This window comes from Pristiophorus japonicus, chromosome 6, assembly GCF_044704955.1.
Source record: "Pristiophorus japonicus isolate sPriJap1 chromosome 6, sPriJap1.hap1, whole genome shotgun sequence".
Classification (NCBI taxonomy): domain Eukaryota; kingdom Metazoa; phylum Chordata; class Chondrichthyes; family Pristiophoridae; genus Pristiophorus; species Pristiophorus japonicus.
Genome location: NC_091982.1, coordinates 235,166,996 through 235,181,833, shown reverse-complemented (window position 1 = coordinate 235,181,833; position 14,838 = coordinate 235,166,996). Strand labels below are relative to the sequence as shown.

Here is a 14,838-nt window from a genome sequence, read left to right as displayed (position 1 = left end):
TCTGAACACTCTCCAGTTCTGACGAAGGGTCATCGACCCGAAACATTAACTCTGCTTTCTCTCCACAGATGCTGCCTGACCCGCTTAGATTTCCATCATTTTCTGTTTTTATTCCAGATTCCAGCCGTCGCAGTATTTTGCTTTAGTGTTTGTGTGAGATTTTATTGATTGTTTTCAATTAGTTTTCAGATGTCTCTATCATACTTGGGGCAGAGACCCATGAGTAAGTCCCAGGGAGAAGGGGGAAGGATAATGGGGGGCTCGGGGAGGGGAGGGGCGGAGAGCCTAATCACAGGCTAGCAACCACCCTCAGGAGTGTCTTGGACCTGGGGAGAGCTCTCCGAGAACGAGCGTTAAGCCCCTCATTTACATAGGTTAGAATTAACGTTGTCAACCCTCCAGGATTGTCCTGTGAATCTCCAGGAATTCGAGATTAATCTCCTGGACGCTCTTGTGAGCAACTCCAGAAAAAAACCAGCAGCATTCAAAAAGATGGCTTGTATTTTTTTCATTTTCTTTGATCACTTTAGTTATAAAAGTTAAAAAGGCTGTTTGACAGGGTGGGGCAGTTGGAGGCAGGAAGTCATGTGATGAAACCTCCAGGAACACGTCCAACCAGAGTTGGCAACCCTAGTTACATAGAAACATAGAAAAAAGGTGCGGGAGTAGGCCATACGGCCCTTCGAGCCTGCACCACCATTCAATATGATCATGGCTGATCAGAGTTAGAATTAGAGCAGGAGATAGTGAGGAATCTTGATTTCAACATGGGGAGGATGCCGTGAGCGGGAAAGTAGGGCCCTGACACAAAGTTAGTAGAAACATGCCAAGAAATGATTCGCTCTATGTGGACCCGAGCCGTCAAAGCTTCCTTAATGTAGTCAGCCCTCAGCTGCCACCTGCCTCTTGGTTCTGAAGTTGGTTCTGAGTGACGCTACAACCAGTGACTGATATTTTCTGCATTCGTTTACAGCCTGCTTGAAGTGAGCCAAAAAGAACAAGTGAAAGCATTGGCATCAGCGCTCTGTGACATTCTGTGGACAGCAGGGGAAGGAGTTAGGAGCATTGTTTGTTTGGTGACCACTGACTGCTACTTCGCTCCGTCAATTGACTACAAGATGGATAGCTACACAGAGAGAGTAAGACCCATTCTCACACATTCGTCGCAATTATTAAGCTAAAATGTTTATTTCATTCGAATCATGTATGATAGCTTGCATGTTGTAAACTTTGAAAAGTTTGCTATTCTTTGAATGAAACACTGAAGCAAGGTCCAGTTTACCTGTTTGGATGGACATTAAATATGCCAGGCATTATTTCAAGAAGAGCAAGATATTTTTCCCTTAATTCTGCGTCGGAGACCACTCCCATAGCAACCCATCTTTCCTTAAAAATTGGAATATTACTATGCATCATCATCATCGGCAGTCCCTCGGAATCGAGGAATACTTGCTTCCACTCTTAGAATGAGTCCTTAGGTGGCTGAACATTCCAATACGAGAGCCACAGTTCCTGTCACAGGTGGGACAGACAGTCGTTGAGGGAAGGGGTGGGTGGTACTGGTTTGCCGCATGCTTTTTCTGCTGCCTGCGCTTGATTTCTGCATGCTCTCGTCGATTAGACTCGAGGTGCTCAGCACCCTCTCGGATGCACTTCCTCCACTTAGGCGGTCTTTGGCCAGGGACTCCCAGGTGTCAGTGGGGATGTTGCACTTTATCAGGGAGGCTTTGAGATTGTCCTTGTAACGTTTCCGCTGCCCACCTTTGGCAGTTCCTTCCAAGCTATCTTTATTGTATTTAAAATCACTTCTGTAAAAGCAATTTCTTTCAGGTACTGTTTAAAATCCACACCCCTGGACCAGTCTTAACTCAGCTGTTCCTAATTTTAAGAAAAGGGGTACTGAGGTTGAATGATCAGCCATGATCTTTTTGAATGGTGGTGCAGGCTCGAAGGGCTGAATGGCTTACTCCTGCAGCTGATTTCTATGTTTCTATGTTTCTATGAACCAAAGCCGAGTGGTCACTAAAAAATACTTTTTTTATAATAAATCTCTATCATCTCAGAATTTAACCCTTCCCGCATTAACACAAAATCTATTCAGCTCTGTTTTAAAACATCACTCACACATTAACAATTTAGATGAAAGAATTGAGTGTAATATCTCCAAGTTTGCGGATGACACTAAACTAGGTGGTGGTGTGAGCTGTGAGGGGGATGCTAAGAGGCTGCATGGTGACTTGGACAGGTTAGGTGAGTGGGCAAATTCATGGCAGATGCAGTATAATGTGGATAAATGTGAGGTTATCCATTTTTGGAGCAAAAACACAAAGGCAGAATATTATCTGAATGGTGGCAGATTAGGAAAAGGGGAGGTGCAACGAGACCTGGGTGTCATGGTTCATCAGTCACTGAAAGTGGGCACGCAGGTACAGCAGGCGGTGAAGAAGGCAAAAGGTATGTTGGCCTTCATAGCTAGGGGATTTGAGAATAGGAGCAGGGAGGTCTTACTGCAGTTGTACAGGGTCTTAGTGAGGCCTCACCTGGAATATTGTGTTCAGTTTTGGTCTCCTAATCTGAGGAAGGACATTCTTGCTATTGAGGGAGTGCAGCGAAGGTTCACCAGACTGATTCCAGGGATGGCTGGGCTGTCATGTGAGGAGAGACTGGATCAACTGGGCCTTTATTCACTGGAGTTTACAAGGATGAGAGGGGATCTCAAAGAAACATATAAAATTCTGACGGGACTGGACAGGTTAGATGCGGGAAGAATGTTCCTGATGTTGGGGAAGTCCAGAACCAGGGGACATAGTCTTAGGATAAGGGGTAGGCCATTTAGGACTGAGATGAGGAGAAACTTCTTCACTCAGAGAGTTGTTAACCTATGGAATTCCCTGCCGCAAAGAGTTGTTGATTCCAGTTCATTGGCTATCTTCAAGAGGGAGTTAGATATGGCCCTTACGGCTAAGAGGATCAAGGAGTATGGAGAGAAAGCAGGAAAGGGGTACTGAGGGAATGATCAACCATGATCTTATTGAATGGTGCTGCAGGCTCGAAGGGCCGAATGGCCTACTCCCGCACCTATTTTCTATATTTCTATGTTAAACTCTTCTGGAGAACTCCCTTTTTAGGGGTTCCGATCATCTCTCTGCTGTTATCATCCTTAAAGGTCATCTGGGCTGAAATGTCCATCTGAGATAAAAATACATTAAACTACAAGGGTTTTCTGCCTCTGCCACTTCTGTGAATAACCACCAAAAAAACTCACGACGCTGCCAATTCAATTCATCCATTTGTACCTTTAGCTGTAAAAACCTCCCCTCAGTGTCCTTGTCCACCAATGCAACGTTCTCTTTTATGGACGAACTCACTAAAATAGCCACCCCTTGAAACTTGCGCAACTTGCAAACTCTTCTCACTTCCAAACCCTCCGAACTCTTTCTAGGATCTCCTTATCCTAAAAGGTTTCATGCAGACACAACAGGTCCATGCCTTTAAAACACTGCAACAACTGCTGCAATTTCTTCTCCCCCCTCAGTCCGTTCACATTAATCGAGACCAATGTAATCATTGCTCCTAATAAAAGAAGTGTGTCTGATAATCCCCCCACCATCATTAAATCTCTGGCTCTTCCCTCCTCTCAGGCTCCTTCCCAAACTTTGGGCACCAGTTGCTTTCTCCTGCAGCCTCCGGCTCTTTTTCACCTCTTGTTTGAACTTTCCCTGCAGTTTCAGCCTCTTCCTTACATTAAATTTAGGCCGTGGAACTGCCCCTTCTCCCTCCTTCTGCCCCTCACTAACCTTTCCTTTTCCACATGATGCCCCTCCCACCCCCCAATTCCATGTTTCCATCCTCCCCTGACTCCTCACACTCCAGCTCTTCTATAATCTCCCCTCCCTGCTCCCCGTCAGATACAGAATCTCTCTTAGAGAGTCCTCCTGCTAACCTGGTTTCTCCAACAGTGTCACTCCCTTCGGCCTCACCTCCACCGCTGACCCTTGCTCCCTGTTTCTTCTCTCTCTGGGACAATGGCGCGTCTCCACCCATCCTGCTCCCTTTTGGCGTCTTTGGCTCCCTTTTGGCGTCTTTGTCTCCCTGCTCGTGTCCTGCTGCCCCTTTAAGGCTCCTGCCTCTTGCACCCTCTCCTGGCCTTGCCCCCTCCTGCTCCCCAAGATGTACAACTCCCCATCTCTTTTTGGAGTACTTACACTTACCCCGTACCCCGCACCCGCCTCTGCTCCCCCCACGGATACCTGAAGGTGAGCCATATTGTGGCTTGGCGCTGTCCCTGACCCGTGATGTCCTCCGCTGACTTTGGTCTTTTCCACCATACTTGGTGTGTTTTCCACCATCTCCATCCTGTTTTCTGCTCCGCAATTTTCTGCCTCTTCTTGCGTTCTTTCCTCATTCCGTTCGGCGGCTGTGTCCTCCGCCTGCTCCGCTCTTCTGGCCACTCCATCACACCTCCTGCTCCCTCTCCCATCTCCTCGTCGCTCAAGGAGCTTCCTTCTGCCTCACACTCACAGCGGGTGGGGCCTTTGTGACAAACCGCACAGCTCTCTGCCTTGCAGTTCCGAGCGATGTGTCCACACTTGCCGCAGTTATAACAGTCTGGACAGCTTCTTACGAGATGGACGTGTCCAAGACAGTAATAACAAACCTTCACCTAGTTATCATGCAGAACCCGGAAGTACTGCACTCCTTCCATTTGTCTCGAATTTCATGCTGTAGGCTAATGACTTCACCCCCTCTGGGAACTGTACCTTTACATAACGTGTTCCATCAGCTACCTGAGTTCCAGGATAGTATCTCCTCTTTATTACTGAGCAAAGTTTAATGTCCCACGACTCCAACATTTTTATCAACACATCACCCTCAACATAAACCGGCATGTTTAACAATGAGACCACCACCTCTTCAGAATACAGCAAAGATACATCCAAGTACTTTTCACCAACCTTCAGGCTCAGTAAAAGTCTTTCCACCTCCTCTCGGCCACTGACCGTCACCTCGAATCCAACATTCGGCTTTGGTCGGCAGGCAAAGCAACTTCCCTTCCCGCAGTCCTCATGTACTGCCTAGATAATATCCCAAGCTCACATCTCCTTATCCTGGCACTGAACCACCACCGTGTTTTCTTTTCCAAACCTCCTGGGGTCCTGGCCCAAATCTTTGGACCTTTTATTCACCCTTCTCAAGACATTTTCTCCCCTGGTTAAATTCACACTGGGGGCATTCCAGGCCCCTCAGCAGTTATCTGGCTGAGGTTTATGGGCCAAAAAGGCCCTAAAATTTGAAAAAAAAACCAACCCAAAAACCAACGACCTGCTTTTTACATACTCACTCCAACTCCTGCGGTAATCAGCAGTACCTGCTCACTCCTAGCCCCTCCCACTGAAAGAGTGCTACCCATTGAGCCACACAGTTACATATTTAGTATAGAACTGTCTATGGGTCAAACCCATGTTACTATATTTAGTGCAGTGCCGCCTAGGGGGATCAAACACTTGAGCCTCTGTTCAGCTGGATGTGGCTCAAGCCCTTTCATGATCTTCTGAACTTTGAAGAGCAGAAGAAAAAACACCATCAGAACATGATTCAGGCTATAAAATTTGGAGCAGGTTTATGAAAAGTAACATACGATCAGTAGCAAGAGGCAGTACTGCAGCTTGAACTATTTCTACAGGAAATTTAAATCACGCAGTCTGTTCGTATATAAAAATACACTAAGATGCAACACTTCGCTAATTCTAAGTCTGTGAGTCTCATTCACCAATTACAGAATCTTGACACACGGCCTCCACTAGGGTTGTGGTGCAGTGATACAGAACAAAACTGGCAAACTCGGAACATATGCTGGCTGCAATTTAACTCAGAACTTTTAACGTTCACGGGCTGGATTTTCAGTCCTGCTGATTTCGGGGCGGTAATGGCGGCGGGGCGGGAAAGTTTGCACCCGGGAACAGTTAGCGCCGCGGTCGGCAATATTGGGCAGCTGGGCCCTGAGTGTGGGGCGGAGCGCTAAGGGAGGCATTGCACACCTCTCTAAGAGCGCTAGGCCGGCTGAGCATGGGAAAATCCTGAGCTAAACATCCGGCCTCGGAGCGCTCTGGGAGAGGATTAGGGAGAAAAAAACCCTGAAAAAAAACCCACCAAAAACATTCGCAATAAATAATTCACGCCACCACAACATAAATCGCAAAAAATATAAAATAAGAAACAATGACACTTACCTGAGCTTGACATTACTTACCCCACTGTGGCCGCTACAGGTTGGGCCGTCCACTTTCACAGGCGGTCCCAGCAGGGGGCGCTCTACGTAGCGTGACCGATCGGGCGGGAATCAAAAATTGAGCGGGTGTCAAAACCAGGGGCATTGCACGCCGGCTCACTTCTTCCGGGTGGTAATGCTCCGTGCCCCCGCCGAAACCGGCACTGAAAGTCCCGGCACGACGCCGGAAGCTGGCCACCCGCCTGGAATTGTTTATCGCCACCATTACTGCCCCTCTGGGGCGCTAACAGAGGCAGGAGAACCCCGAAAATCCAGCCCTAAAAAAGTCGGACTACAGGAGAACAGTCGCTCCGTCCCATAGGTGAATCAACATCATCAAATTGATGTGATAGCTTCTGAAACTCTCGCACCCCCGCCGCCCACCATCCCTTGCCCCAGTGCAAGCCCTCCTCGCCCCAGTGCAAGCCCTCCTCGCTCCAGTGTAAGCCCCCTCACCCCAGTGTAAGCTCTCCTCGCCCCAGTGCAAGCCCTCCTCGCCCCAGTGCAAGCCCCCTCGCCTCAGTGCAAGCCCCCTCGCCCCAGTGCAAGCCCCCTCACCCCAGTGCAAGCCCCCTCACCCCAGTGCAAGCCCCCTCACCCCAGTGCAAACCCCCTCGCCCCAGTGCAAGCCTCCTCGCCTCAGTGCGAACCCCCTCACCCCAGTGCGAACCCCCTCACCCCAGTGCAAGCGTCCTCACCCCAGTGCGAACCCCCTCACCCCAGTGCGAACCCCCTCACCCCAGTGCAAGCGTCCTCACCCCAGTGCAAGCCCCCTCGCCCCAGTGCAAGCCCCCTCGCCCCAGTGCAAGCCCCCTTTCCCCAGTGCAAGCCTCCTCGCCGCAGTGCAAGCCCTCCTCGCCCCAGTGCAAGCCCCCTCACCCCAGTGCAAGCCCCCTCGCCCCAGTGCAAGCCCTCCTCGCCCCAGTGCAAGCCCCCCCATGACCCAGTGCAAGCCCTCCTCGCCCCAGTGCAAGCCCCCCTCGCCCCAGTGCAAGCCCCCCCTCGCCCCAGTGCAAGCCCTCCTTGCCCCAGTGTAAGCCCCCTCGCCCCAGTGTAAGCCCTCCCCGCCCCAGTGCAAGCCCTCCTCGCCCCAGTGCCAGCCCTCCTCGCCCCAGTGCCAGCCCTCCTCGCCCCAGTGCAAGCCCCCCCTCACCCCAGTGCAAGCCCCCCTCGCCCCAGTGCAAGCCCCCCCTCGCCCCAGTGCAAGCCCCCCCTCGCCCCAGTGCAAGCCCCCCATCGCCCCAGTGCAAGCCCCCCATCGCCCCAGTGCAAGCCCCCAGGATATCTGCATGTGTTGCCTCATGCTTGACTTTAATTAGATAGATTTCAGTATTAAGAATGGCTTAAGCGGTTTCTACTTGGCTCCGCAATCAAAAGGTATTTGCACCAGAACAACGTCTTTGAAGTGTCAGTTTGCATATCAGACTGTAATGTGTATCCTCTTTGATCTCTGAAGAGCAAGATAGCAATAACCAAATTTAAAGTGACCTGTCGCATCTTTTAGCTATTAAAAATATAACAGCTATGATCTGAATTGTGACAGATTTCCTATTCACCATAGTCCAGTCTGCTGTACGATGTATGTGAAACATGCTGCCATTGAGCTAAACCTAGCTCCCAGGCGGTTAAATTCACAAGACACTAGAGCTGGTAGGAATAAATTAGGTTTCTCGGCCTTTTGGCTAAGATCTGCATAACTAACCTGACCAGCCACCATGACCTCCGGGTAGTTTCTCCCTGGTCAGGAAGGTATATGCTTACATTTTTGTAAACAGGAGGTGGGTGGGATGGCTTGACCCATCCACCTCCACGGAGGTGTGTGGGGGACCTGACCCATCCACCTCCATGGCACGAACCTGGTATTGCAGTACTTCCAGGAACGGTGCAGTGGCTCTAGGCCTTTTGGCTAAGAGCATTGGCGCAGAGTGATCCTTGACTGGTGCAGGGTGACCTCTGGCGTTTGTGACTTGACAAAGAATTGGAAACGATTGGCTACGAATTTAAAAAAAAAAAAAAATTAGGTTTCAGACAGGGCTTCTGAACCATTGTTCCGAGGTCAATTAAAGATAGTTTGACAGTCCAATAAAAAATAAAGATTTGCATTTATATAGCGCCTTTCACGGCCACCGGATGTCCCAAAGTGCTTTGCAGCCAATTTTTTTTAACTGTAGTCACTGTTGTAATGTAGGAAATGCGGCAACCAATTTGCGCACAGCAAGCTCCCACAAACAGTGATGTGATAATGACCAGATAATCAGTTTTAGTGATGTTGATTTCATCATTCACATTCATTGTAGCTGTCTCAACTCTTTTCATTTCAAATCAGCAGGAGCCATAGACAAGTTAGGTTGGTGAATTCTGCTTGTGGGGTTGTCAGTTAGGCTAAAAGCTGACACTGGAGTCAGACGTTTTAAACAGAGAGTGCTGTAAAAGCTCGAGGTAGTCAGGCAGCAAGGGACTGTGAGAAGGATGGAATGGAGCACAGAAGAATTGGAAAAGTAACTTTAAATCAAGCAAGATGACTCACTAAAGCGGGGCAGTGTAGTGTGTTAGTTATTTTGATATTATGACGTTAAGACCAGTAGAGCTGGTAGGGGTAAATTAGGTTTCAAACAGGGCTTCTGAACCACAGTTCTGAAGTCAATTAAAGATAGTTTGACAGTCCAATAAAAAAAAAGAAAGACTTGCATTTATATAGCGCCTTTCGCGACCACCGGATGTCCCAAAGTGCTTTGCAGCCAATGAAGTACTTTTTTTTTTGAAGTGTAATGAGGGAAACGCAGCAGCCAATTTGCACACAGCAAGCTCCCACAAACAGCGATGTGATAATGACTCAGTTGTTTGATGGAAATAAATGAATCTGATTGTAACTGTTGTTCTGTGTGGACAAGTTAGAGGCAGGGTGAATGTTCCCGATGTTGGGGAAGTCCAGAACCAGGGGTCACAGTCTAAGGATAAGGGGTAAGCCATTTAGGACCGAGATGAGGAGAAACTTCTTCACTCAGAGCATTGTTAACCTGTGGAATTCTCTACCACAGAAAGTTGTTGAGGCCAGTTCGTTAGATATATTTAAAAGGGAGTTAGATATGACCCTTACGGCTAAAGGGATCAAGGGGTATGGAGAGAAAGCAGGAAAGAGGTACTGAGGTGAATGATCAGCCATGATCATATTGAATGGTGGTGCAGGCTCGAAGGACCGAATGGCCTACTCCTGCACCTATTTTCTATGTTTCTATATTTCAACCTGCAAGGAAATAAAGAACCTTCGAGATTCATATCAAGTATTTGCTCGGTCTACCTTCAGAGAGATTGAAGAACTACACATGCAGAAGATAGAAGTGTCTGGTCCAGCTCACAAGGGGCTGCTGTCGTTAAATCCCTGGGCTATGCTATCGTACAAGCAGAAATAGGGCAGAGTGAAATAATTCCCGTGAAAGTAAGATGCTCACGTTGCTGAAGGGAATAGCTGACCCCACTGAAACGGAGAAAGTATCGACAGCAGGGTTCAGTCGTTAACGCATGCCATGGTGCTACTTACGCCATTTCCCCGGGGTATTTATCGACATAGCAAAATCAACATAACAAAACCAGGTTATCTGGTCATTATCACATTGCTGTGTGTGGGAGCTTGCTGTGCGCTCGCTCGCTGCCGCGTTTCCCACAATACAACAGTGACTACACTCCAAAAGTTGGCTGTGAAGCACTTTGAGACGTCCGGTGGTCGTGAAAGGTGCTATATAAATGTAAGTCTTTCTTTCTCTCTCTCGACAAGGTTGCCAGGCAGAGCAGCAGAACCCCTGCAAGAAGTCTACCCTAAGGTGCTTTTGAAAACTTTCCCCTAAATCTCTGATGGGCAGTCTGTAATCAGTCTGGAAGTCTCTCTGGAGTGGCCTGTGTAAACTGCCTCACACTTTTCATATTTTTCCTCAGCTCCAGCTCTTTAAATTCACCGACAAGGGAAAGCTGCAGAAGTTCATCGCTGAACAGATACACTGTGTAAGTAATGAGACGGACAGTTATTTGCTGCTAGTAAATGACACTGTGCACTGTATGCACTCTCCCCTACACCCTCTCTCTCTCTCTCTCTCCCCTACACTCACTCTCTCTTTCTCTCTCTCTCTCTCACTCTCTCTGCCCTACACCCTCTCTCTCTCTCTCTATCTCACCTGCACCCTCGCTCTCTCACCTGCACTCTCTCTCTCTCTCCCTGCCCTACACCCTCTCTCTCGCTCTCACCTATTCCCTCTCTCTCTCGCTCTCACCTACACCCTCCCTCCCTCTCTCTCTCTCTGTCTCTCTTTCCCCTACACCCTCTCTCTCTCTCCCCTACACAATCTCTCTCTCTCCCCCCCCCACCGCCTCTCTCTCTCTGTCTCTCTCTCTCTTTTCCCTACACCCTCTCACTCTCTCTCTCCCCTACACACTCTCACTCTCTCTCTCCCCTACACAATCTCTCTCTCTCTCTCTCTCTCTCTCCCCCCCCCACACCCTCTCTCTCTTTTTCCCTTATATTCTCTCTCTCTCTCTCTCTCTCCCCACCCCCCCCCACACACCCTCTATCTCTGTCTCTCTCCCCCTATACAATCTCTCTCGCTCGCTCTCTCGCCCCTCCACACCCTCTCTCTGTCTCTCTCTCTCTCTTTTTCCCCTACACCCTCTCTCTCTCTTTCCCCTATATTCTCTCTCTCTACCCTACACAATCTCTCTCTCTCTCTCTCTCTCTCTCTCTCTCCCCTACACTATCTTTCTCTGTCTCTCTCTCTCTCTCTTTCCCCTACACCCTCTCTCTCTCTCTCTCTCTCCCCCAATACAATCTCTCCCTCTCACTCTCTCTCCCCTCCACACCCTCTCTCTCTGTCTCTCTTTCTCTCTCTCTCTCTTTTTCCCCTACACAATCTCTCTCATTCTCTCTCTCTCTCCCCTCTACACCCTCTCTCTGTCTGTCTCTCTCTTTTTCCCCTACGCTCCCTCTCTCTCTCTCTCTCTCTCTCCCCTACACAATCTCTCTCTCTCTCTTTCTTTCCCCTCCCTACAACCTCTCTCTCTCTCTCTCTCTTCCCTACACTCTCTCCCTCTCTCTATCTCTATCTTTATCTCTCTCCCTCTCTCTCTCTCCCCCCTACACCCCCTCTCTCTCTCTCTCCCCTACACAATCTCTCTCTCCACCCCCACACCCTCTCTCTCTCCCTCCCCTTCTTCCTCTCTCTCTCTCTCTCTCTCTCCTACACTCTCTCCCCTACTCTCTCTCTCTCTCTATCTCTCTCTCTCCCCCCTACACCCCCCCTCTCTCCTCTACACAATCTCTCTCTCTCTCTCTCTCCCCTACATCCTTCCTCTCTCTCTCTCTCTCTCTCTCCCCTATACTCTCTCCCCTACTCTCTCTTTCCCCCCCTACACCCCCCCTCTCTCTCTCCTACACAATCTCTCTCTCTCTCTCTTTCTCTCTCTCTCTCTCTCCCCTACATCCTTCCTCTCTCTCTCTCTCTCTCTCTCTCCCTCTCTCCCCTACACTCTCTCTCTCTCCGTCTCTCTCTCTCTCTCTCTCTCTCTTGCGTGCAGTGCAAGATCAAGACCTTAGAAGGGTTGCTGCGATTTGATTGGAGGCTGGCGAAGGGGCACAAGAGGGGTGAGCATGGAACAGTAACAGTAACAGTAACATAGAGACACAGAAACAGGAGGAGGCCATTCAGCCCCTCGAGCCTGTTCTGCCACTCAATGAGATTGTGGCTGATCCGTATCTCAACTCTATTTACCCTCCTTGGTTCCATATCCTTTAATACCCTAACAATTTCCTAACAGGAAGGATGGGAAAAAAAACAAGAGCGAATGTAGTGTGGTTGCGCACAGAAGAACACAAGAAATAGGAGCAGGAGTCGGCCATTCGGCCCCTCGAGCCTGCTCCGCCATTCAATAAGATCATGGCTGATCTGATCATCCCAGCACCCACTTGCAGAAAAGCATTGGAGGAATAAGTTGCCCATCAGTCCCCTCCATCGTGGGGGGCCTGTGGCTCCGCCTACCCAGGTTTTGTGGTTTAGTTTCTCCATTTTTCCAGTTGTGCTGTTTTCGGTGGCGGAGTAAAGCCCTAAGCTCCGGAATTCCCTTCCTTGACATCTCTGCCTCTCTCTCCTCCTTTAAAACTCTCCTTAAAACCTACCTCTTCGACCAATCTTTGGGTCATTTGTCCTAATATCTCCTGTTGTGGCTCGGTGTCAAATGTTTATTGATAGCGCTGTTGTTGAAGCACCTTGAGTCGTTTTACTACGATTAAAGACGCTATATAAATGCAAGTAAACCTCAAATGTGGCGGTGTCATTTTAACCACCTCACTGGACCAGCTGCATTCAACCAAAGCGCACGTGGGTTGGGAATCATACATTCTGGTGTGCAGGCATTTTCTCTCTTCGTTACCTTAGGGGCAGCTCAGAAACATATTCGGACATTATTAAAAGGAACAGCATGCAGATTAACATCTGTAAGAGTTGCTACCTGATTTCCCATCCATTAAAATAAATGAATGGAAAATCAGCAAGCAGTCGAACAAGGTGCATTCCTCCCAGCCCGATTCTCCCTGTTTGCCTCACCCAGGTGATCCAATATTTCCAAGTGTAAGCACTGGAAAACCTCCTCCAGACAGGGTTATAATGTTCTTCAGCAACATCAAGTTATACAACACCGTCCCAAGATGCCTCACAGGAGCATTATCAAACAAAATTTGATACCGAGCCACATAAGGAGATGTTAGGGCAGGAGAGATAGGTTTTAAGGAGCGTCTTAAAGGAGGAAAGAGAGGCGGAGAGGGTTAGGGAGGGAATTCCAGAGCTTTAGAGTCTGGGAAGCCAAAGACACGGCCGCCAATGGTGGAACGATTAAAATCGAGGATGCACAAGAGGCCAGAATTGGAGGAGCGCAGAGATCTTGCAGGGTTATAGGGCTAGAGGAGCTTACAGAGATAGGGAGGGGCGAAACCATGGAGGGATTTGAAAATAAGGATGAGAATTTTAAAATCAAGGCATTGCCAGATCGGAAGCTAATGTAGGTCAGCGAGCACAACCCCAGGAAAAGGAATGGAATAAAAAGGAAAACTCGATGTTTCACCAGGCAGCATCTTCAGAAGTGACAAAATAGAACTAGTGAGGTAGGTTCTAAATGACAGCAAAAGCAGCAACAAGCGTGAATGAAAAGTTAACAAAAAGCACTTAACTAGTGATGGAGTCTGCTGACAGGAAGAGAGGATTTTACAGAATAATAATGCAGTTCTGTTTCTGTTGTAAAGCTTTATAAAATATATTGGACCCGAACTCGTGGTCGGAGGCTTCCCGTGGGCGAACGCCTCTGATCCTGATAGTCTGCGTCCCAGAGAACTTAAGGAAGTGGCCCTAGAAATAGTAGATGCATTGGTGATCATTTTCCAACATTCCATGGACTCTGGTTCATTTCCTATGGACTGGAGGGTAGCTAATGTAACCCCACTTTTTAAAAAAGGAGGAAGAGAGAAAACGGGAAATTATAAACCGGTTAGCCTGACATCGGTAATGGGAATCAATTATTAAAGATGTAATAACAGCGCATTTGGAAAGCAGTGACAGGATCGGTCCAAGTCAGCATGGATCTATGAAAGGGAAATCATGCTTAACAAATTTTCTAGCATTCTTTGAGGATGTAACTAATAGAGTGGCTAAGGGAGAACCAGTGGATGTGGTGTATTTGGACTTTCAAAAGGTTTTTGACAAGGTCCCACACAAGAGATTAGTGTGCAAAATTAAGGCACATGGTCTTGGGGGTAATGTACTGACGTGGATAGAGAATTTGTTGGCAGACAGGAAGCAAAAAGTGGGAATAAATGGGTCCTTTTCAGAATGGCAGGCAGTGACTAGTGGAGTGCCGCAGGTTTCAGTGCTGGGACCCCAGCTATCTACAATATACATTAATGATTTAGACGAAGGAATTGAATGTAATATCTCCAAGTTTGCAGATGACACTAAGCTGGGTGGCAGTGTGAACTGTGAGGAGGATGCTGGGAGGCTGCAGGGGGACTTGGACAGGTTAGGTGAATGGGCAAATGCATGGCAGATGCAGTATAATGTGGATAAGTGTGAGGTTATCCACTTTGGTGGCAAAAACAGGAAGGCAGATTATTATATGAATGGTAACAGATTCGTAAAACGGGAGGTGCAACGAGACCTGGGTGCTATGGTACATCAGTCATTGAAGGTAGGCATGCAGGTACAGCAGGCAGTAAAGAAAGCAAATGGCATGCTGGCCTTCATAGCAAGGGGATTTGAGTATAGGAGCAGGGAGGTTTTGCTGCAGTTGTAGAGGGCCTTGTTGAGACCACACCTTGAGTATTGTGTGCACTTTTGGTCTCCCAGTCTGAGGAAGGACATTCTTGCTAATGAGGGAGCGCAGCGAAGATTTACCAGACTGATTCCCGGGATGGCAAGACTGACATATGAAGAAAGACTGGATTGACTAGGCTTATATTCACTGGAAGTTAGAAGAATGAGAGGGGATCTCATAGAAACATATAAAATTCTGACGGGATTGGACAGGTTAGATGCAGGAAGAAT

At 48.4% G+C, this 14,838-nt stretch overlaps 1 protein-coding gene and 1 pseudogene across 1 annotated transcript in view; both read left to right on the top strand.

Moving 5' to 3' along the window:
- The window catches only part of mindy4b (MINDY family member 4B), an 85,995-nt gene that overhangs the window by 45,002 nt on the left and 26,155 nt on the right, over positions 1 to 14,838 (top strand). The window contains exons 6-7 of the mRNA XM_070882404.1: positions 974 to 1,139; positions 10,199 to 10,264. Coding sequence (XP_070738505.1) covers positions 974 to 1,139; positions 10,199 to 10,264 — 232 coding nt within the window. The remainder of the gene's footprint in view (positions 1 to 973; positions 1,140 to 10,198; positions 10,265 to 14,838) is intronic.
- Positions 7,930 to 8,161, top strand: LOC139266468 (U2 spliceosomal RNA; annotated as a pseudogene).